Source organism: Nerophis lumbriciformis, linkage group LG20, assembly GCF_033978685.3.
Source record: "Nerophis lumbriciformis linkage group LG20, RoL_Nlum_v2.1, whole genome shotgun sequence".
NCBI classification, from domain to species: Eukaryota; Metazoa; Chordata; class Actinopteri; order Syngnathiformes; family Syngnathidae; genus Nerophis; species Nerophis lumbriciformis.
In genome coordinates this window covers 15777010-15799078 of record NC_084567.2, presented here as the reverse complement: position 1 = coordinate 15799078, position 22069 = coordinate 15777010, and the positions used below count along the sequence as shown (strand labels likewise).

The window sequence follows — 22069 nt, the reverse complement described above, 5'->3', positions numbered from 1 at the left end:
AAATGCTGAATGTCATTAAAACAGTTAGCTCCATCTTTTGACACTTCTTCCACTCCCGTCTTTGCACGCTACACCGCTACAACAAAGATGACGGGGAGAAGACGCTGCCGAAGGTGAGCCACGTAAATAAGACCGCCCACAAAACGGCGCATCCTGAAGCGACTGTCAGAAAGCGACTTGAAGATGATCTGTAAAACATAATCTATGCAACATTTTGACCAAAGAACCACCATCACATGTTATGTAGACCACAAGGAAGTGTTTACATTTAGAAAAAATATATAATATGACTCCTTTAATGCGCCCTATAATCCGGTGCGCTTAATATATTAAAAAAGATCAAAAATAGACCTTTCATCGGTAGTGCGCCTTATAATCCAGTGCGCCTTATGGTCCGGAAAATATGGTAATTAATTTGTGTCTTTTTAACGAAAGCTTTTTTTTTTAAATTTTCTACGTTGGAATTTTGTCAATTGATTTGTTTTTTTTTATCAAATTATCCTTACAATTTCATTGAATAAAAATTCATGTGTTCTTAAATTTAGTTTGTCAACCTACATACAGTGTTTTAAAATTCCCTGTAAAAAAATATATTTGTTGCTTCAAAACTCAAGACTCACTTCTGGAAAATTTTGACTGAAATTACTCAAATTTTGCTCATACATTTTTATTCAATTAAATTGTCAGCTTAATTAAAAAAAAATAATCAGTTCACTAAATTCAAATGCAAAAGATTCAGTTACCCTATTTTTCGGACCATAAGGCGCACCGGATTATAAGGCGCACTGTCGATGAACGGGTCTATTCAGGTCTATTTTCATACAAAAGGTGCACTGGATTATAAAGTGCATGGAAGGGTCACATTATGATATTTTTTTCTACATTAAAACACTTCCTGGTGATCTAAATAACATGTAACAGTGGTTCTTTGGTCAAAATGTTGCATAGATTTAGTTTTATTAAACAAAACGTTGCATCTTCAGCATGCGCCGTTTTGTTGGCGGTCTTATTTACTTGCATCCACTTTGACAACGTCTTCTCCTCGCCGTCTTTGTTGTACCGATAATTTTTGGCGCTTCCATAGCGAGTCTACTGACAGATATAAGTTAGAACTTTACGCTACTTTATGTTAGAACTGGCAACAGCGTAGTATGAATGCCCCACAACAAGTGGATAGAGAAAAGAAGGAGCTTTTTGACTATAATGGCGGACGCGCAAACATTTTCAGGACTTATGCAGATCCCAAATACACATCAGCAGGAACCAATAGGTAAGAAAAGTTGGTTTTGCATAATATTGCGAAACAAAACGCCAAATAATGTCTCCTAATAGGTGCTATTTTGATGTCCTTATATACACACCATAATAATACCCGTATGTGGAAGCACAGCACGTCTGACTATGGTAGCCGTAATGCTCCGAAAATCCATAAAGCCGTGCGGCTTCATAGCTTACCAAGGTTGTACTAAAACATTTTGACAAAAATGTTCTATATTCCCAAAAGTTTTAGTGTTGCTTGCTTACCTGTACTTGCGAGCGTGATTTATTGAACAGGCGTCAACCTGCAGTCCACACATATCTCTTATTTGTGACTGCCATCTACTGGTCACACTTATCATTACATCATGTACCACAACCAGAATAAGCACAGCCAGAATTAATACATTAATAAAGGTTATAGGATGCACTGTCGCTTTTTGAGAAAATGAAAGGATTTTAGTGCCCCATGTAGTCCGAAAAATACAGTACAAGACACATATTAAACTCCATAGTTGTAACGATACCAACATTTTAGTAGTTGATACTGATACTTAGGAATTTCCATGATTCTCGATACCAGGATGAAAGAAAAAACATTAAAAAAAGAACAGCAGCGTTCTTTAACCTCCCAGAATATCAAAACAAATAATACTGTGCCTATAAATATGATCATAAATAACAATGGTCAACTATTTTGTGTACTAAAAAGAAGTACCGGTATATAAAAAATATTGTTATTAATATTGTTTCAATATTGTGGTAGTGTGACATCATTTAATTTGTAAAAGCTAAATATGTTCTGGACCAAAAATCACTTCATATTCTCTACTGCTCGCTAGTGTTACCATATCTGAGTTATAGTGCAGAAATATGGGGAAACAACTACAAAAGTACACTTCGTTCACTGATTGTATTACAAAAAAGAACAATTGTAATAATACATAATGTTGGATATAGAGAACTAACAAACACTTTATTTATTGAATCACAAATATTGAAATTCAAAGATTTTGTATATTATATATATATTATATATATGTATATATATTTATATATGTAAATATATATGTATATATACGTGTATATGTATATATGTACATATGTGTGTGTGTATATATATATATATGTGTATATGCATATAAATGTATATATATACAGTATGTATATATATATATATATATATATATATATATATATATATATATATATATATATATATATATATATATATATATATATATATATATATATATATATATATATATGTGTGTGTGTGTGTATATATATATATATATATATATATATATATATATATATATATATATATATATATATATATATATATATAGGGACGGCGTGGCGCAGTGGAAGAGTGGCCGTGCGCGACCCGAGGGTCCCTGGTTCAATCCCCACCTAGTACCAACCTCGTCATGTCCGTTGTGTCCTGAGCAAGACACTTCACCCTTGCTCCTGATGGGTGCTGGTAGCGCCTTGCATGGCAGCTCCCTCCATCAGTGTGTGAATGGGTAAATGTGGAAGTAGTGTCAAAGCGCTTTGAGTACCTTGAAGGTAGAAAAGCGCTATACAAGTACAACCCATTTATCATTTATTTATATATATATATATCTATATATAAAATAGAATAGAAAGTACTTTATTGATCCCTGGGGGAAATTCAGCACCACAGTTCGCTCACAATAGACAAACACTTAGGTATTTTTTACATATTCGGAAGACGATGGCAGCCACTCAAGGGGCCCAACGGTTGTTCATCGCAATGGAAGGATTGGGTCGGGCTGTGGGAACACAGACTGTGGTGATTTCTGATTTGAATCGCAAAATGGATCTCATCATGGAGAAGCTTGCTGAGAAGGAAGAATTAAATTGAACTTGAGAGAGCCAGCACGGACACAGAGCAGGAATGTCATTGTTTTGACTGCTCGAAGAAAACAACAGCTTAATCTATGATTTGACTCCCTCGAATGGCCTTGATGCTATCAGGATCAGGCTGTTCTGAAAAACTCCCCCGAGGACTCCTCAACGATGGACGCTTTTGACCTTCCTTTTTTTCAATAACACCTGGTGTCGAACTTTGAGATCGTCCCCAGTCCACAAAAACATTTGAACATCTCACCCAAGTTAATTGGGCATACATGCACGCACCCGCCCCTCCCCCAATCAACGCCTTCGCCACTGCTTAATTCCTCTTCGGGGTTGTGGACGGCTGAGTAGCGCTTTATAGCGGCAGCCGGCCTCCAGGGCCCCAAATCCCCCCCCCCCCCCCCCCCCCCTCTGTTGCGAGTTTTTGTGATTACATGTTTCATGTTTATGTGTGCTATGCTATGTGAGGTTTTTTCCTTGGACTCAGTCTGGACCCCTCCCGAGGGTCCAGCCTTAGACTGATACTTTTATTACTCTTCCCCCTTTCCCAATGTCACCTTTTTCCCACCTTTTTTACGGAGCGCCGTAAGTGGCTTTCCGTTGGCGGTCCTGTCTTGTCCCCCTTGTAACGTATGTCTGCTCTTAGTGGGACTGTGCCGAAAATGTAATTTCAGTTCTTATGTGTCTTGTACATGTTAAAGAATGGACAATAATAAAGCATCTTGAATCTTGAATTGTAAAAGATAGGGAAAAAGGTAAAACGCTGGGGAAGGATGAGGAAAAAAATACAATCTAGACTGGGCTCCTAAGGGGGCCTAGTCTGGAGTGGGAAAAAACCTCCATAGCAAAGCACATATACATATTACAACATACATCTCGAGATATCTAGCAACAGAGGGAAAGGAGTCCGGGGTCATGGTGGTAGGCCGCAGCTCTCAGGCGCTGACCATCCTTTCATCACCCCTATGGGATTTGCGTCGAGGGCGTTGGATGGGGGGGGGGGGGGTATGTATGTGTGTGGCGTATATTTTTGTGGATGCATGTTTGTGTTTAAGCCTGCAGTGTGTCTCTGTTCCGCGGCCTTGATGTCGTGCGGTCGCTAGTCCAAAGTCAACAACAACAAGTGTGTGTCCATGAGAGACAAGAAGGGAGTTTGTTGTGTCGTCGCCGCACTGTCCTTCGGGAGAATCTCAAAGCCAGGGAAACAATCCAAGTTAGAATGTTTTGTATACGATTGAAAATAAAATTTGCTTTTCACTCTATATTGTCTATGACTGGTCCTCAAATCACAACAGTATCCACAGTTCTTCCCGCATCCTCCAATCATTTGTGGCAGCTTTGGGGTACTTTGAAGACTGCCAGCAACTTCCAATTTGTCGACAAACCAGAGCAACGCTTACTCCAATCAGCAGATGTCCTGTTGTCATAATTCCGAGTAGGTGGATATCTTCACATCCTCGACAGAAAAGGGTCGCCAGGCACGCGGCAATCCTTCTTCTCCCAAGAGTCCGCCGTGTGTCCAGCAACAACCGCTCCGTCACGACAGCAGGTTCCCCTAAACCCAAGATCTTGTCAATTTCGTTGAGGCCAGTTAAATAGTTCCAATGTTGATTTGGAGAGCAGTGCAAAAATAGGCAACACAAAAGTTAAGACAAAGAAGCAAGCTTTAGCTGTGCATTCACCTGTTCTGCAGACACACACTGGGGGGGTCTCAGGTGGTTGGGGGAGGGGGGTCGTCAACCTGAGGATGAGGTGTTAAGTGGGTGGAGGTCGTCATTGGCGTTGGGGGGCTGTGAGAAGGGATGGATTGGTTCGCTGAAGTTGTCAGGGGGCCGGCTCGCACGTCTCAAGGGGAGCAGGAGCTTGTCGGAGCCACTGTGTCAAACCTGTTAAAGAACTGGTTTAGCTCATTCGTCACCCACGGCTTGTTGTTTGGGTGACCGTCCTTGATGAGACGTTTAAGTCAACACAGAAGTTGATATACTCTGTGACACACTCTGTGAGCCAGTCAATGTCCTCTCCATGAGGCTCCATGAGCACCTGCCAGTCAGTTACCTCAAAACAGCCCTGTAGTGTCTCTTAGACCCCCTCTGGACACCTTCTCACTGTTTTTTTGGTCACAGACTGTCTTTTGACCAGAGGCACATAACAGGGGTTGAGGTAAACAAGGTTGTGGTCTGAACGGCCCAGCTCTGGTAGTGGTATGGAGCTATACGCATCCTTGATGTTCGCGTACAGCAGGTCCAGAATCTTATTTCCTCTGGTGTGGCAGCTGACATACTGGGTGAAGTTGGGTAGTGATTTGTCCATAGTAACATGGTTAAAATCCCTTGAGATGAGGATGAGAGCTTTCGGGTGCTTGGTTTGGAGTCTGGCTATCGAGCTGTGGATGACGTCACTCGCAGCGGCGGCGTTAGCAGAGGGGTGGATGTATACTGCCATCACGATAACATGCGGAATCTCCCTGGGCAAATAACCTGGTCTGAGTCCTACAGCTAACATCTCTGTATTCGGGTCACAGTGTCGCTCTTTTATTGTGATATTACCGGGATGACACCATCTCTTATTAAAAGACAAAGCAAGCCGCCCTCCTTTCCGCTTGCCGTTGGTTCGGTCCCGGTCAGAGCGCACAGTTTGAAACCCGTTTATAGAGACGTTACTATCAGGAACATTGCCGTGCAGCCACGTCTCAGTAAGACACATTAGGCTACACTCACGATATTATTTCTGATTACCGGCAAGCACCATCAACTCATCCATTTTATTTGCCAGAGACCGCACGTTACCCATGATGACGGAAGGAAGATATGGTTTATATCTCCCTCCTCGCTTCAGCCCTCTTCTGTCTCGAACGTCTCCCTTTCCCTCGACAGCCACGAGAACCTCCATTAGTCCTTTTTAGCTTCTCCGGGATCTGGTTAGTTGGCGCCGGATCCGTTAGATGGATGCTAACAGCTGGTATCGCTAACAACTGTTCCCTGGTGTAGATAAAGGAGCCTCAACTCTAAATGCAAAGTAAAAAGTACAAAAAAGTACAAAGACCAAAGACGGAGCGAATTGCAGCAGCGGCCGTCTAGATTGACGCATGCGCACTATCTCGCATATATATATATATATATATATATATATATATATATATATATATATATATATATATATATATATATATATATATATATTGTAATCTTTGTAAATGGCAATTGTTATATATACTATATGTATATATTATATAGATGTTATATTGATATTTTTGTATATTATGGTACATTTTTGGTCTACTTTTTACTTGTTGTTTTCGCCCTCTTTTTGTGCCCAGGTGATCATTATCCTTTTTCATCCTTTGTAACTGAGCTACAGTGTATAACAATTTCCTTTGTGGATCATTAAAGTCTGTCTAAGTCTAAGTTCATTTTAAATCTTACAGTAAAAATAACATTTTATTAAATCCAATAATTACCGTTTATTAGCACACAAGAGTCACGAACATTGTTACCGATGAGTACCAGCATCGATTCCCATGTACCAGGAATTGGTAGCGTATCGATTTTAAATGTGAACGGTACCATCCCTAATTACAGATTAAAACCTCTAAAGGCCTTAGTGGCCACATGCGTGGACAGCACCTTTTAGCTCTTATTTCCAAAATTGTGTACACTACGGAATTGGGGTCTTATGCCGACATATGTACACTTATACTGCTATCTGGTGGTGTCAAAAGAGTATAACATACAATGGAATTTGGGAAAAAAGTGTAAAAATAAAAAATTGCATGTCACTACACGTGAAGTACACGTTTGTGTACTTATGGACTAAGTACATCATATCAAAAGATGATTTTTAGTTTTTATTCTAATTAGGGTCCAATAAGCCCAAATAGCAAAGACAAATAAAAAAAGCATGTAAACAAACAGCTGGGGCCTTAAGAGGTTAAGTAGAGAAACTGAACAAACAAATGTGTTGGAAACTGCGATAGAATGTAAAAAGGATTAAATAAGTTTTGCTTCTTTCTCCTCTTTTTCGAACACACTGTAATGAGATACAGGAAATATGGGATGTACCACGTTAGAACTGCATGCATGTTCCAGGTAAATGAAAATAATTTGTTGCAGTAAGTACGGTACACTTTGTGTTGCAGAGTTGCAGAGTCGCCAGGTGTCGCTGCTCCAGCTGCAGGAGGAATTTGAGCAGCAGCGGATCCAACGAGGGCAGATGGAGCTGGACAAAGACTCCCAGCTTACTGTCCTGAGAGGGGAGCTACTCAGCCAGACTCAACAGCTCGACCGCTGTCAGGCTCGGGTTAGTACTCCAATTTCTTAATTCACAACTTTCAACTGCGTGTTTCAATAAGGACCCTCCCTTTAAGAGGGAAGAGTCCAGCCAGATCATTTTACTCTTGGGCTGCCTGAATAATGAGAGGTGACTAGGATTGAATTTTAACAATTTATTCTTAAGGAAAAAAACAAAAGAGTACCCTATTTTCCGGACTATAGAGCGCACCAGGATATAAACTGCACCCACACATTTTTAGAAGAAAAACATATTTTTACATACTATAAACCGCAGATATATTTGTTGTGAAATGAGTTATTTACACAGAAAGATTTTGTAAATGTTTATTTACCGTATTTTTTGGAGTATAAGTCGCACCGGAGTATAAGTCGCACCTGCCGAAAATGCATAATAAAGAAGGAAAAAAACAAATATAAGTCGCACTGGAGCCCAGCCAAACTATGAAAAAAACTGCGACTTATAGGCCGAAAAATACGGTACATACCTTAATTGTTTCCAAACGGTGTCTGTAACACGGCAGTAAAATGGCTGATCAAACAAAACAGAAGTCATCGTCATGGACCCACTAGCTGCAGAAGCTAGCTCTCCAATCAGCTAAACAGACTCAAAAACTCTACGGTGACATTTTGGTGAATTTACTGAGGAATTTGTGAAACTGAAACAATACAAAAAGAATATCTAAGTTAATAATAACACAGACACTCGTAAATGTGTTAGCATATTAGCTAATGCCAACATTACATTACAATAACACGTACAAATATGCATGAAAACACTCTTAACGAGGGGAATTTACACTTCCACGACTGTCGTTGGCTTTGACAGTTAGGATTGCTCGTTTGCATCAAAACAGTTGTTTTTCTCACAACGATAGGGCGAAATCATCCTTGCCCAGGCACACCTTCCTGGTTTTGGAGTATAAATAGTTGGGGTTTTGGCACCAGCCGCTAGACTAGATCTGACCAATCTAAATCTAAGTCTAAGACTCAATCTGACCAATCTAAGTCTATGAGCATGAACTGATGACGCCAACTCGGATGAGAGGCAAACCGTCTTCTAAGACAGTCCAGTTGCGATCGATTGAATGCCCTGAAATTCCTACAGACATCACACGAGACGGTTTTTTAGTAAGTATGAATAGTTTTAGTTATATTGTAAAACTTGCTTGGGGGAATGAATGAAGAATCCATACGAGTAGAACGCTATGGACCAATTTACTTTCGGTTCAAGGCATTAGAACAGGAAGTACATTTTCAACCCGCAACACCTGCAGTGAGCGAACTCGTCCAAAAGACGGCGCCATAGCACAGACAATAACGCACAATCTCAGTCTTCTGCTTGGATTGATTGAAAACTAGTACCGGTAATCACAAAACGTTATGGCCATTAGCGAAGAAAAATCCATAAATTAGCCGCACCGTTTTATAAGCCGTAGTGTGCAAAGTGTAGGAAAACAGTGGCGGATTATAGTCCGGAATTCACGGCAAGCAAAAACAACAGCAATACCAGCGCTTGAGAGGGAACCAAGTCCGGAGGAAAAAAATGGTCGTCCTCCATGCATGCTTTTGTCCACTGAGGTTGCGCAACCTTGGTAGGGATCGAAACTGAAAGTTAACTTGGTGTGTGTGTGTGTCTATGTCCATTTTCTCATTGCCTCATTCCTGTTACCTCTTTTTGCGGAATCTATATGATATGATGTGTGTATTTGCATGGATAGGAAGCATAGTATGCCCTTGACTATAACACACTGCACATGAGGTGAGATCTCATGTTGTCCACTCTGCCCAAAGGTGGGGAAATATCCCTCCAACATTTGTGTGTGTTCATGCTGGGGTGATTGCAGATCTCCTACTTGGAGGTGGAGGTGGAGACCCTGACGGAGCAGCTGCAAAGCCCCGCTGCATGTGAGGAGGATCACAATGGCAGCTTGACGATGGATGACCTCGACAACGTTCACAAGGTCAACAGAGAGCTGGAGCAGCAGCTCAGCGACAAGACCAGGGTACGACCGTGGCGCTGCTAGGGAGTATGTTGCAAAAATAATAAGCACGTTTCTTGTTGGCAGACTATCAAACAGCTGCAGCAGCGAATGGCAGAATTGAAGAGGACCTTGCAGAAAGAACTGGTAAGACTAAGTCAATATTATCTTGTGGAACCATAACTTCATACTGATTGACATAAATACTCAGGGTAGAGCCGGACAGTTAATACAATTTTAATCAGAATTTAAATTTTGGCTTCTCTCGGACAAAAAATATTCAATTTGAGGAGTGCAACTGAGCTTTTAACAGTGAAACGGATGACTGACCATGTACCGGTATATTGTAAAACTTACAAACGTTGCTTGGAGTGATGATTGAAGAATCCATACGAGTAGAAACGCTATGGATGACTGGAAAACAGAACGGCACTTGTACTTCCGGTTGAAAGCAGTAAAGAGAAGGAAACACCGTCGACATTCACGCCGCAGCACCTGCAGTGAGCCAACAGCACCTGCAGTGAGCCAACTCGTTTAAAAGATGTCGCCATAGCTCAAACAATACCACACCTTTTCAGTGTCTGTTGAAAAACGATTTGTTGAATTCAAAACATGATGGCTGTTAGCGAAGAAAAATCCATAACCAGTGTTGGCTCTAGGAATTTTCAAAATGGGGTCCCATGGACCACATCAAGTCATTAAAATTGGGTCCCAGGGACCCCTTCAAGTCATTAAAATGGGATCCCACAGTAAATTTTTGGCGTTCCACTTTTTTGTAACCGTTTTGAAAACAAATGATAAATGTATGCATTATCCTGTTATATCTCACATTCTATATTGTGTTTTGGAAAAAGATTGTCCGTAACGTTACTTAATTCATTTAAAAAATAATACAAAAGAAAACACATTTTTATGCATATGTAAATCTATTCAGTTATAAACATTCATTCACTTTCTTCTTTCCTTCATGGATCTAAACTTTACCGCTGCCGCCCCAAAATCAAAGTTCTCTGGCTGACGAGGACCACTGACACATCTCATCTATGCATATTTTACTAGATTACCCTTATGGGAATTACAAGTATCAAAATCAAGTACCGACTGTACTGTTTACTTGTTGAAATAGCCTTTTTAGAGCAAATATCTACCCAAACGACCACTTAACTGCTGCCAAAAAATTTTTTAAAGGATATTTCAACAAGTAAACAGTACAGTCGGTACTTGATTTTGATATATGTAATGCCCATAAGGGTATTCTCGTAAAATATGCATAGATAAGATGTGTCTGTATCAAAATATTACTTGAAATAAATTTTTGGCAGCAGGAAAGTGGCCATTTGGGTAGTTTTTATCTCTGAAAAGGGTATTTCAACAAGTAAACAGTACAGTAGGTACTGGATTTTGATATATGTATTGCTCATAAGGGTATTCTAGTAACATATGCGTGTGTAAATATGCGATGTGTAAACATCAAAATATTACGTTGAATCACTTTTTGTCAGGCAATATTACATTTAATGAACATTTTACATAAATGAATGTATCCAAACACTTCATAAATATTTATTATGTGCACAAAGAAATAACAGTTACAATTGTATGTATCTTCCAAACAAGAAAGAGGTTTTATCACATCAACATCGGACTATCAACAGTCCTTTAAAGGCCTACTGAAATGCGATTTTCTTATTTAAACGGGGATAGCAGGTCCATTCTATGTGTCATACTTGATCATTTCGCGATATTGACATATTTTTGCTGAAAGGATTTAGTAGAGAACATCGACGATAAAGTTCGCAACTTTTGGTCGCTGATAAAAAAAGCCTTGCCTGTACCGGAAGTAGCAGACGATATGCGCGTGACGTCACAGGTTGTGGAGCTCCTCACATCTGCACATTGTTTACAATCATGGCCACCAACAGCGAGAGCGATTCGGACCGAGAAAGCGACGATTTCCCCATTAATTTGAGCGAGGATGAAAGATTCGTGGATGAGGAAAGTGAGAGTGAAGGACGAGAGGGCAGTGGGAGCGATTCAGATAGGGAAGATGCTGTGAGAGGCACTCTTTTAGTCACAACACAACCAGGCTTATATTTAATATGCCACAAATTAATACCGCATAACAAACACCTCCCCCCTCCCGTCCATATAACCCGCCAATACAACTCAAACACCTGCATAACACACTCAATCCCACAGCCCAAAGTACCGTTCACCTCCCCAAAGTTCATACAGCACATATATTTCCCCAAAGTCCCCAAAGTTACGTATGTGACATGCACATAGCGGCACGCACGTACGGGCAAGCGATCAAATGTTTGGAAGCCGCAGCTGCATACGTACTCACGGTACTGCGTCCGCGTATCCAACTCAAAGTCCTCCTGGTAAGAGTCTCTGTTGTCCCAGTTCTCCACAGGCCAATGGTAAAACTTGACTGTCATCTTTCGGGAATGTAAACAATGAAACGCCGGCTGTGTTATCCGGCACAACACCTGCTGCAATACACCGCTTCCCACCTACAGCTTTCTTCTTTGCTGTCTCCATTGTTCATTGAACAAATTGCAAAAGATTCACCAACACAGATGTCCAGAATACTATGGAATTTTGCGATGAAAACAGACGACTTAATAGCTGGCCACCATGCTGTCCCAAAATGTCCTCTACAATCCGTGACGTCACGCGCAGGCGTCATCTTACCGAGACGTTTTTAGCAGGATATTTTGCGCAAAATTTAAAATTGCACTTTAGTAAGCTAACCCGGCCGTATTGGCATGTGTTGCAATGTTAAGATTTCATCATTGATATATAAACTATCAGACTGTGTGGTCGGTAGTAGTGGGTTTCAGTAGGCCTTTAAATCTCATTAATACCACAGATAAAGCAAACTGTCATTTTCCGGACACGATAAAGGCTTAAATAATGTCGTAGCCCGTAACACGTAGCGTTACAATAACAACGAAGATAAAGTGTTTGTCTCACACGTAGTAATCCGCTGTGGACAGACGAAGCCAAGCAATGCAGGTTTAGCGAGCGGTGCGCGCTCCCGCGAAGGAAATACATTTTTTGCAGGCAATCACGATTTGGCACAACACCGGCAAATACAAACAAAACCTAACACCGGCGGAAAGCGATAATCAATTTTAAAAAAACAAGCAAACCGGAGTTTTGACCCGGAGAAGGCAGGGTCGGTAAAAAAAAATAAAAACACGCGAGTTTCCGGAAATGCACGTCCTTTCTGATTTCAATGCGTAAAAAGACACAAAGTGCGTTAACGGCAACATTAAAACTTAGCCCCACCGTTCAAAGCGTATGGAAAAAAGTAACTGCTTATAGTGCAGAATTTACTGTACACTAGAAGTTTGGGATCTCACCATGGTTGCAACTTATTTGACACACCGCTAGTATGCCTAATTAATAATCACTAATCTCAACAAAAACAGTCAAGGCATTTCCGCATTGAGGTATCCGCGGACAGAATCGCAGGTGTAGCCACTGAAACGGAAACCGCCGTTTATTGCAGAATTTTAGGGAAGTTGACATAAATGTGAGTGAAATGCTGTCATTGGGAGCAGAAGGAACATTTGTTTGGGAAAATAATTTGTCCGGGATCGCGCATTCATCCCCAAAACACTCAACCGCTCTGTGCTGAACTGAACAATGTTGAGATAGCAACTGAACGAGGACGCTTTAGGTAGCAAGAACAACACATCTCGTCTGTTGTGTTGTTGTGAACAACATCATGGATGTAACATCAATGTACAAACAGTCATACACACACAACTCCTCTCATCTGTTGTAAACATGTCTTGTGTGTAAACTAGTGAGCGTCTGACTGTCCCGCGGCTACTACAGGAAACTAGAGGAGGGAGCAACTCGCCTTCAAAATAAAGGTCCCTTCTCATTACCTGATAATGTTACGTCACAGAGACAGTATTTTGGCAAAAAGGGAATCATAGGAAAAGTGAAAACAGAGGTAGCGCTCTAAAGACGATTTGTTGCCTTAACTCAGGGGTCGGCAACCCAAAATGTTGAAAGAGCCATATTGAACCAAAAATACAAAAAAGTAATCTGTCTGGAGCCGCAAAAAATTACTAGACTTATATAAGTGTTATAATGAAGGCAACACATGATATAAGTGGCTAATTAGCTTTATTAGCTTACTAAGTGTCGCAGGTTGATGCAAATCTTCATTGACAGAAATGTTTAAATGTAATATTTATTCTACAAATTTTTACAACATTGCAAAACATTAGTAAAACTTCTCAGAGGGTGAGATAACTCCTGGAAATTACTGGCTCAGAATGGCCAAAGGTATAGATGTGTGTGTCCAAGTTAAAGGAAACGGCAGGCTGTCTTCTTCTAATGGATTTATTACAATCTTTGCAAGCTGGATAACGTTTGCTGTGGTCTGGGACAACATGGCACACTAACAACTATCAGAAATGCAGCCAATATTACATACAGATAATGTGTCATGAAACATGGAAAAATAAACTAAATACACAGAGGACATAAGTAAAGAAAATTAAATGAGCTCAAATATACCTACTCACGAGGCATAATGATGCAATATGTACATACAGCTAGCCTAAATAGCATGTTAGCATCGATTCGCTTGCAGGGACCAAATATGCCTGATTAGCACTGCATAACAAGTCAATAACATCAACAAAGCTCACTTTTGTGCATTCACGCACAGTATAAAACGTTTGGTGGACAAAATGAGACAAAGAAGGAGTGGCATAAAACACGTCTTTCTCTGGCAGTGTCGGAGAAAGTTTTACATGTAAACAAACTGTTGAGTCACGGTCCACACAACGGTGAGTTCAAGGGCTGCTGAAATTAGTAGGATAAAACGGCACTCGCCAAATACTCTCATCAGTGAAGCATAAACATATTAAACTGTGGGCTTTCTAACAATTAGGAATGTTCGTGACGTGTTTGTCCTCCTCCTGAAACCATATTACAACAAAAAATATATTTTTCACAATTTTTTTTTCATTTCCATACATTTTTGAAAAAGCTCCATGGAGCCACCCGGGCGCTGCTCAAGAGCCGTATGTGGCTCTAGAGCCGCGGATTGCTGACCCCCGCATTAACTGCTGCACGCTTTGCACAAACTTGCTGGAAGAATCCAGAAGCTGTGTCGATATGTTTTGATTGATTGCAGAAAGTACCAAAGTTTAGCGGTTTAGCATCGAAGGACATTTGCATCGGCGGCAAAACCCAGCACGACACGTGATTGCGCAATGCCTTCCCTAGAAGCTGAAGTCCGAGCCAGAAGACGACGCGAAGGAGAGGAGCCAAGAAAGCCGCGTTGATAGAGAAGAGAGAGTTGGCGCAGACGCGCCCCGACACAGCCCGCCCACTTCCAACGCCACCGTCACCAACACCTCAGACCTCAACGACTCGCGGGAGATCAACTTTGAGTACTTGAAGCACGTGGTGCTGAAGTTCATGTCGTCCAGAGAGGCGGAGGTGAGTCGCCAGCACATCTTGCATGCTTCCCTTCACGCGCGTCAACTGTGCTCTGTGTTCTTAGGCCTACCAGCTGGTACGAGCCGTGTCTGTGCTGCTCAACTTCACTCGTGAGGAGGAGGACATGTTGAAGCAAACCATCGAGTATAAAGTCAGTCTCTCTTTCGCAAGAATATTTCATCATCATTCATCTTTGTGGAATTAAGAACCCCGCCACCTCCCCCGCACACACCCAGAATAGAACGGAGACAGAATAGCAACAAAAACAAAGGTTATGGAGTCATTCCCGACAACTTGTTCACTTCCGATACAATACCGATATCGGCGCCTTGACGGATGTAGATATCAGCAGGAATCATACAAACCCCGTTTCCATATGAGTTGGGAAATTGTGTTAGATGTAAATATAAACGGAATACAATGATTTGCAAATCCTTTTCAACCCATATTCAATTGAATGCACTACAAAGACAACATATTTGATGTTCAAACTTATAAACTTTATTTATTTTTTGCAAATAATAATTAACTTAGAATTTCATGGCTGCAACACGTGCCAAAGTAGTTGGGGAAAGGGCATGTTCACCACTGTGTTACATGGCCTTTCCTTTTAACAACACTCAGTAAACGTTTGGGAACTGAGGAGACACATTTTTTAAGCTTTTCAGGTGGAATTCTTTCCCATTCTTGCTTGATGTACAGCTAAAGTTGTTCAACAGTCCGGGGGTCTCCGTTGTGGTATTTTAGGCTTCATAATGCGCTACACATTTTCAATGGTAGACAGGTCTGGACTACAGGCAGGCCAGTCTAGTACCCGCACTCTTTTACTATGAAGCCACGTTGATGTAACATGTGGCTTGGCATTGTCAGGCTGAAATAAGCAGGGGCGTCCATGGTAAAGTTGCTTGGATGGCAACATATGTTGCTCCAAAACCTGTATGTACCTTTCAGCATTAATGGCGCCTTCACAGATGTGTAAGTTACCCATGTCTTGGGCACTAATACACCCCCATACCATGCTGGCTTTTCAACTTTGCGCATATAACTATCCGGATGGTTCTTTTCCTCTTTGGTCTGGAGGACACGACGTCCACTGTTTCCAAAAACAATTTGAAATGTGGACTCGTCAGACCACAGAACACTTTTCCACTTTGTATCAGCCCATCTTAGATGAGCTCAGGCCCAGCGAAGCCGACGGCGTTTCTGGGTGTTGTTGATAAACGGTTTTTGCCTTGCATAGGAGAGTTTTAACTTGCATTTACAGATGTAGCGACCAACTGTAGTTAATGACAGTGGGTTTCTGAAGTGTTCCTGAGCCCATGTGGTGATATCCTTTACACACTGATGTCGCTTGTTGATGCAGTTCAGCCTGAGGGATCGAAGGTCACGGGCTTAGCTGCTTACGTGCAGTGATTTGTCCAAATTCTCTGAACCCTTTGATGATATTACGGACTGTAGATGGTGAAATCCTTAAATTCCTTGCAATAGCTGGTTGAGAAAGGTTTTTCTTAAACTGTTCAACAATTTGCTCACACATTTGTTGACAAAGTGGTGACCCTCGCCCCATCCTTGTTTGTGAATGACTGAGCATTTCATGGAATCTACTTTTATACCCAATCATGGCACCCACCTGTTCCCAATTTGCCTGTTCACCTGTGGGATGTTCCAAATAAGTGTTTGATGAGCATTCCTCAACTTTATCAGTATTTATTGCCACCTTTCCCAACTTCTTTGTCACGTGTTGCTGGCATCAAATTCTAAAGTTAATGATTATTTGCAACAAAAAAAAATGTTTATCAGTTTGAACATCAAATATGTTGTCTTTGTAGCATATTCAACTGAATATGGGTTGAAAATGATTTGCAAATCATTGTATTCCGTTTATATTTACATCTAACACAATTTCCCAACTCATATGGAAACGGGGTTTGTACGTACTGTACTTGTATTGTTTAGGTTTCTCATTGTCATCTCATTGGGTTGAGTTTTTTCTTGCCCTGATGTGGGATCTGAGCAGAGGATGTTGTTGTGGCTTATGCAGCCCTTTGAGACACTCGTGATTTAGGGCTATATAAATAAACATTGATTGATTGATATTCGTGTGGAATGTTACAAATAGTTTGATCAAGTGGAACGAGTCAAACAGAGCAATGGTAGCAGGTGTATTTCATTCACACCATTAAGACTAGGAGTGCTCTCTTAAAGGGACAGAACTCATTGGCACCTCAGTGATGGCACCTTGATGCTGAGTGCCAAGCAGGGAGGTAATGGGTCCCATTTTTATAGTCTTTCGTATGACTCAGCCGGGGTTTGAACTCACGACCTACCGATCTCAGAGCGGACACTCTAACCACTAGGCCACTTAGTAGGTTAACACTTTGAGACAGAGTACAACAGCAGGTCAAATTAAAGACCCTCATCTCTATATTTGAACCACACCCGATGTATGTATAATAGTTTAAATCGATTAATAGTTTGGCATTGCTTGTGTTTGTAAGTCCAGTTTGTTCAATAGTTTTACTCCGCATACCGACACACAAAAACGTTTACAAGTGGTTTGGGTGTCTGTATGCTGAGTAAAACTATGTTATAATAAATACTAAATGATTTTTGTTAAACAATGTAATAATCAGATTATTAGATCTGAGTTATTAACTTCTGCTTTTTCCTGCTCCCTTTTAGACACACGCCAAGTTACTTTCTGTTTTATTTCGCCTTGTTAAAATTGTATAGATGGAGACTATTTATGGTTGAAAAATAAAACAAAACAAAAAATATTTATTAATTTTTAAACCGATTTAAAAAAAAAAATTATTACGGGTTTAATAAGAATCGCGATATCGATCTGAATTGCTTTTTTTGTGCACCCCTAAAAAAACCAACCGCTTTGTTATTGGAGTCAATACTGCAAATTTTCACCTGTTTGCTCTTTGATTCCACTTTTTTGCTATTTACTTTTTAATATTGTTTCCAAAATGATCTGCGGGCCGCACTCTGGCTCCGGGCTGGCATCAAATACTCTGTTCCCTCAATAAAATACTTCTGGCTCATTAAACATTCTGTGCCAGGCACAACAAACCTTCCATAAAAATAAATAAATATATGGTTTTGTTGTGGAACCAGCAGGGCTTCAAATTATTCTTTTCCACAACTCCAAGAAGGAGAATTCAAAAACCAAAACTTCCTTTCGTGTCTGTTTGGGGTTGACGTGAGCTTTTGTTCTGAAAATGTTGCAGATGTCCTGGTTCGGATCCAAGCCGTCTCCAAAGGGAACCATCAAGCCCTCGGTCTCAGGCGCGCCCAGCCAGTGGAGCTGAAACATGAAGATCATCTTCAGGTGTCCAACCTCTCATCTTTGAACACTTGACATATCCAACTCTAATTCTTCCTTTCAAATAACATTTTTTTGAACAATCAGCGCAAATGTCCACCGTTGGCATTTTTTGTGTCAGTACCTGACTTTTGAAGCTTTTCATGAGCACACTTTCTTGTCAACGTTTAAGGACAGACAAAATGACACCAAGGTGTTTGAAACCACAAACAGCAAAGGAAATCCTCACATCCTTTTGTCTGTGAGGCAACGCCTACCTTTTGCCACACAATCGAGGAAAAAAAAGGTAAAAACGTTTGAAATATTTTAGCATTAAAAATACCATTAAACTTTACTGAAACATTCAACAATATAATTGGGGAACTGCCGATGCTGTTGATTTTGGTAAGTTATATAATTGTAAATGTATGTACAGTATATGTATGTAAACACTGTAAAAACTCAATCATCTGTAGGTTTTTATGGTTCAAAACTGGCAGCTCAGTCGCAATAACGTTACTGTAAAATGTATGGTGGAAAATTACCAGTTTTTACATAAAAATAATGGCGACTAAAAAAATAACCCCTGTGCATTTTTTCATTGACCGTAATTCGCTGAAAGAAAACAAAGCAAAAAACCTACCATGAATTTTACGGTAAAATTCTGGTGACCAAGCTGACGTTATTTTTTACTGTTAAATTCATGGCCGTTGTTTTGACAGTGTTTTACTGTAAAGGAAAAATAGTACCAATGTTTTTACAATAAAATGATGTCAACTAAAAAAAAAATGTTTGTCAAGAAATAAATTAATAAATGTAAAAAAAAAAAAAAATTACGGTAAAATTCTGGTTAGTAAGCTGACATTTTTTCTTGCTGTTAAATATATGGTCATTTTTTTTACAGTGTTTTACTGTAAAGGAAAAAATAGTACCATTATTTTTCCAATAAAATTACGGCGACTAAAAAATAACCCTTGTACATTTTATCCTTGACAGTAATTCGCTGTAAAAAAAACCCTCAAAAAACAAAGAAACTACCATGAATTTTACGGTAAAATTCTGGTGACTAATATGACATTTTTCCTTACTGTTAAATACATAGTCACTTTTAGCGATTTACTGTAAAGGAAAAATAGTGCCTTTTGTTTTTACAATTAAATTATGGCAACTAAAAAATAACCCCTGTACATTTTTTTCATTTACAGGAATTCGCTGTAAAAAAATAAAAAAAAGATTTTACGGTAAAATTCTGGTGACTAAGCTGACATTTTTTCTTACTGTTAAATATATAGTCGTTGTTTTTACTCTAAAGGAAAAATAGTACCTTTTGTTTTTACAATAAAATGATGGCAACTAAAAAATTACCCCTGACATTTTTTCATTGACAGTAATTCGCTGTAAAAAAAATTATTAATAAATCTACTATGAATTTCATGGTGAAATTCTGGTGACTTAAATGACATTTTTTCTTACTGTTAAATATATAGTTGTTGTTTTTAGCATTTTACTTTAAAGGAAAAATGGTACCTTTTTGTTTTTACAATAAAATTATGGCAACCTAAAAATAACCCCTGTACATTTTTCATTGACAGTAATTCGCAGTAAAAAAAAATAAAAAAATAAAAAATCTACTATGAATTTCATGGTACAATTCTGGTGACTAAGATGACATTTTTTCTTACTGTTAAATATATAGTCGTTGTTTTTAGCGTTTTACTGTAAAGAAAAAATAGTACCTTTGTTTTTACAATTAAATTATGGCGACTAAAAAATAACCCCTGTACATTTTTTCCTTGACAGCAATTCGCTGTAAAAAAAACAATCCCAAAAAACAAAAAAACTACCATGAATTTTACGGTAAAATTCTGGTGACTAAGATGACATTTTTTCTTACTGTTAAATATATAGTCGTTGTTTTTACTGTAAAGTAAAAATAGTACCTTTGTTTTTACAATAAAATTATGGCGACAGAATCAACCCTTGTACATTTTTTCAGTTAAAATAATTCACTGTAAAAAAAACAAAAAAAATATGTCATCTTTACAGTAAAATTTGGGCAAGTAGACTTTTTTTTTTACTGTTAAATATACGATAATTTTTTCATTTACAGTCATTTACTGTATAAAAAAAACTACTGTGAATTTTACGGTAGAATTATGGTGACTAATGTGACACTTAGTTTTTACTGTAAAGTTGTTTTTTTTACCATAAAATATACAGTCGTTTTTACGGTGCATCACTGTAATGGGGGGGGGGGAAAGTACCACCGTTATTTTTGAAGTAAAATTATGGTGACTGAAAATTAACCCTCGTACATTTTTCCATGTACAGTAATTTACTGTATTAAAAAAAACTACTGTGAATTTTACGGTAAAATTCTGGCGACTAACGTGACATTTTTTTTTGTTTACTGTGTTTTTTTATTTAATTTTTGCCATAAAATATACGGCCTTTTTTTTTACTGTGTATTATTAATGTAAAAGAAAATACCACAGTTATTTTTACAGTAAAATTCTGGTGACTGAGCATTAACTAGTACCTACTAATTTCCATTAAGAGTAGTTCGCTGTGAAAAAAAAGAAAAGCTACTTTGAATTTTACAGTAAAATTCTGGCGACTGAGCTGCCAGTTTTTTTTTTTTACTGTAAAATCTGCCGATGTTGTTTTTACAGTGTATACCTGTGTATAATATATATATGTATATAAAGTAAAGAGATATATGTACTGTATGCTTTGAGAACTTTATAACATGATTTGATATCCTGTTCAGTATTTATTACATAAACCTGCTTCTCACTTATTTTGTGTTCCTTCCTCTTTGTCAGTACAATAAAATATTTTCACGTCACCTGTGAAATGTTAATATATTTTACAGTAGTCATTTTTTATTATCCTTTTTTTTTTTAATTAAATGGAATCAAGGAATAGTTTATTCTTTTTTTTAGTATTATTTTTTCTTGGAATTTTTTTTTTTTTTTTTTACTGTATATCCTGCTAACTCAAGTGAACATTCACGACATCGTCCCGGATTACTCGTCCAAAAGTGCTAAAATTATGAATTTATGTCTTCCTCTGGGTTGCATGGCTGCAAATTTACTTTGAATACGTTCTTGTTGGAAAACATGGCAGGGTTTGGCAACCTTGTTGTGGTCGTGTTGATCCCCGCAATGGATGTCAAATCCAATAAAGAAAAAGATGACATGGTTTTCAAGTGTTATGTTGCTCCTTTGACAGTTGCTCTGGCTAGATAGCGTCAAGTAACCAAAAATATGAGCTAAAAAAAGCTCACTGTAATATGCTAACAATAGCATTCTCACAGTTTATTTTTAATTCTTTTTTTTTTCATATCTTAAAAAAAAATTATTTTCAATTGTTTTATTTCTTTTTTTCAATTTTCAATGTTTATCTTTAATTATCTTTATCTTTAATTCCCAGTTTGCATTCTCTTCTTTTAGCATGCTTACAGTTAGCATTAGTGACCTAAATATATGACATTAACTGCTAAATTACCTAAAAACGCTAGCAAGATAATGTTAGCATGCCAAAATACTAAGTGTAGCACACATCAAGTACCAAATTATTACTATGTTATGTATACCTGAATTTTTTTTTTTTTAAATGCTAGCGATATAATGTTAGCATACACTATGTACAAACATATGACAAGGTAATAACAACAGCTAACAGGTTGCATTCGTCAAGTAGCAAAATATTTGATGGTGAAGTGTATACTTGCTAAATTACCTAGCTAGTGTATGCCTGAAAAATGTGTTAAAAATGCTAGCAAAGTAACGTCAGCATGCATCAAGTACCAAACTATGACTTTGGTGTATACCTATAAAATTAGCTAACAAAGGTAACAACAGGTAGCA

The 22069-nt window shown here is 38.8% G+C and overlaps 1 protein-coding gene across 1 annotated transcript in view; it reads left to right on the top strand.

Annotated features, from left to right (window-relative positions):
* golga1 (golgin A1) overlaps nt 1-20450 on the top strand; it is a 91417-nt gene extending 70967 nt beyond the window's left edge. Inside the window, exons 19-24 of the mRNA XM_061980528.1 lie at nt 7277-7437; nt 9275-9433; nt 9497-9556; nt 14672-14887; nt 14952-15038; nt 18124-20450. Of these exons, the coding sequence (XP_061836512.1) occupies nt 7277-7437; nt 9275-9433; nt 9497-9556; nt 14672-14887; nt 14952-15038; nt 18124-18204 (764 nt within the window). The 3' untranslated portion in view covers nt 18205-20450. The remainder of the gene's footprint in view (nt 1-7276; nt 7438-9274; nt 9434-9496; nt 9557-14671; nt 14888-14951; nt 15039-18123) is intronic.
* The last annotated feature ends 1619 nt before the right edge of the window (nt 20451-22069 follow it).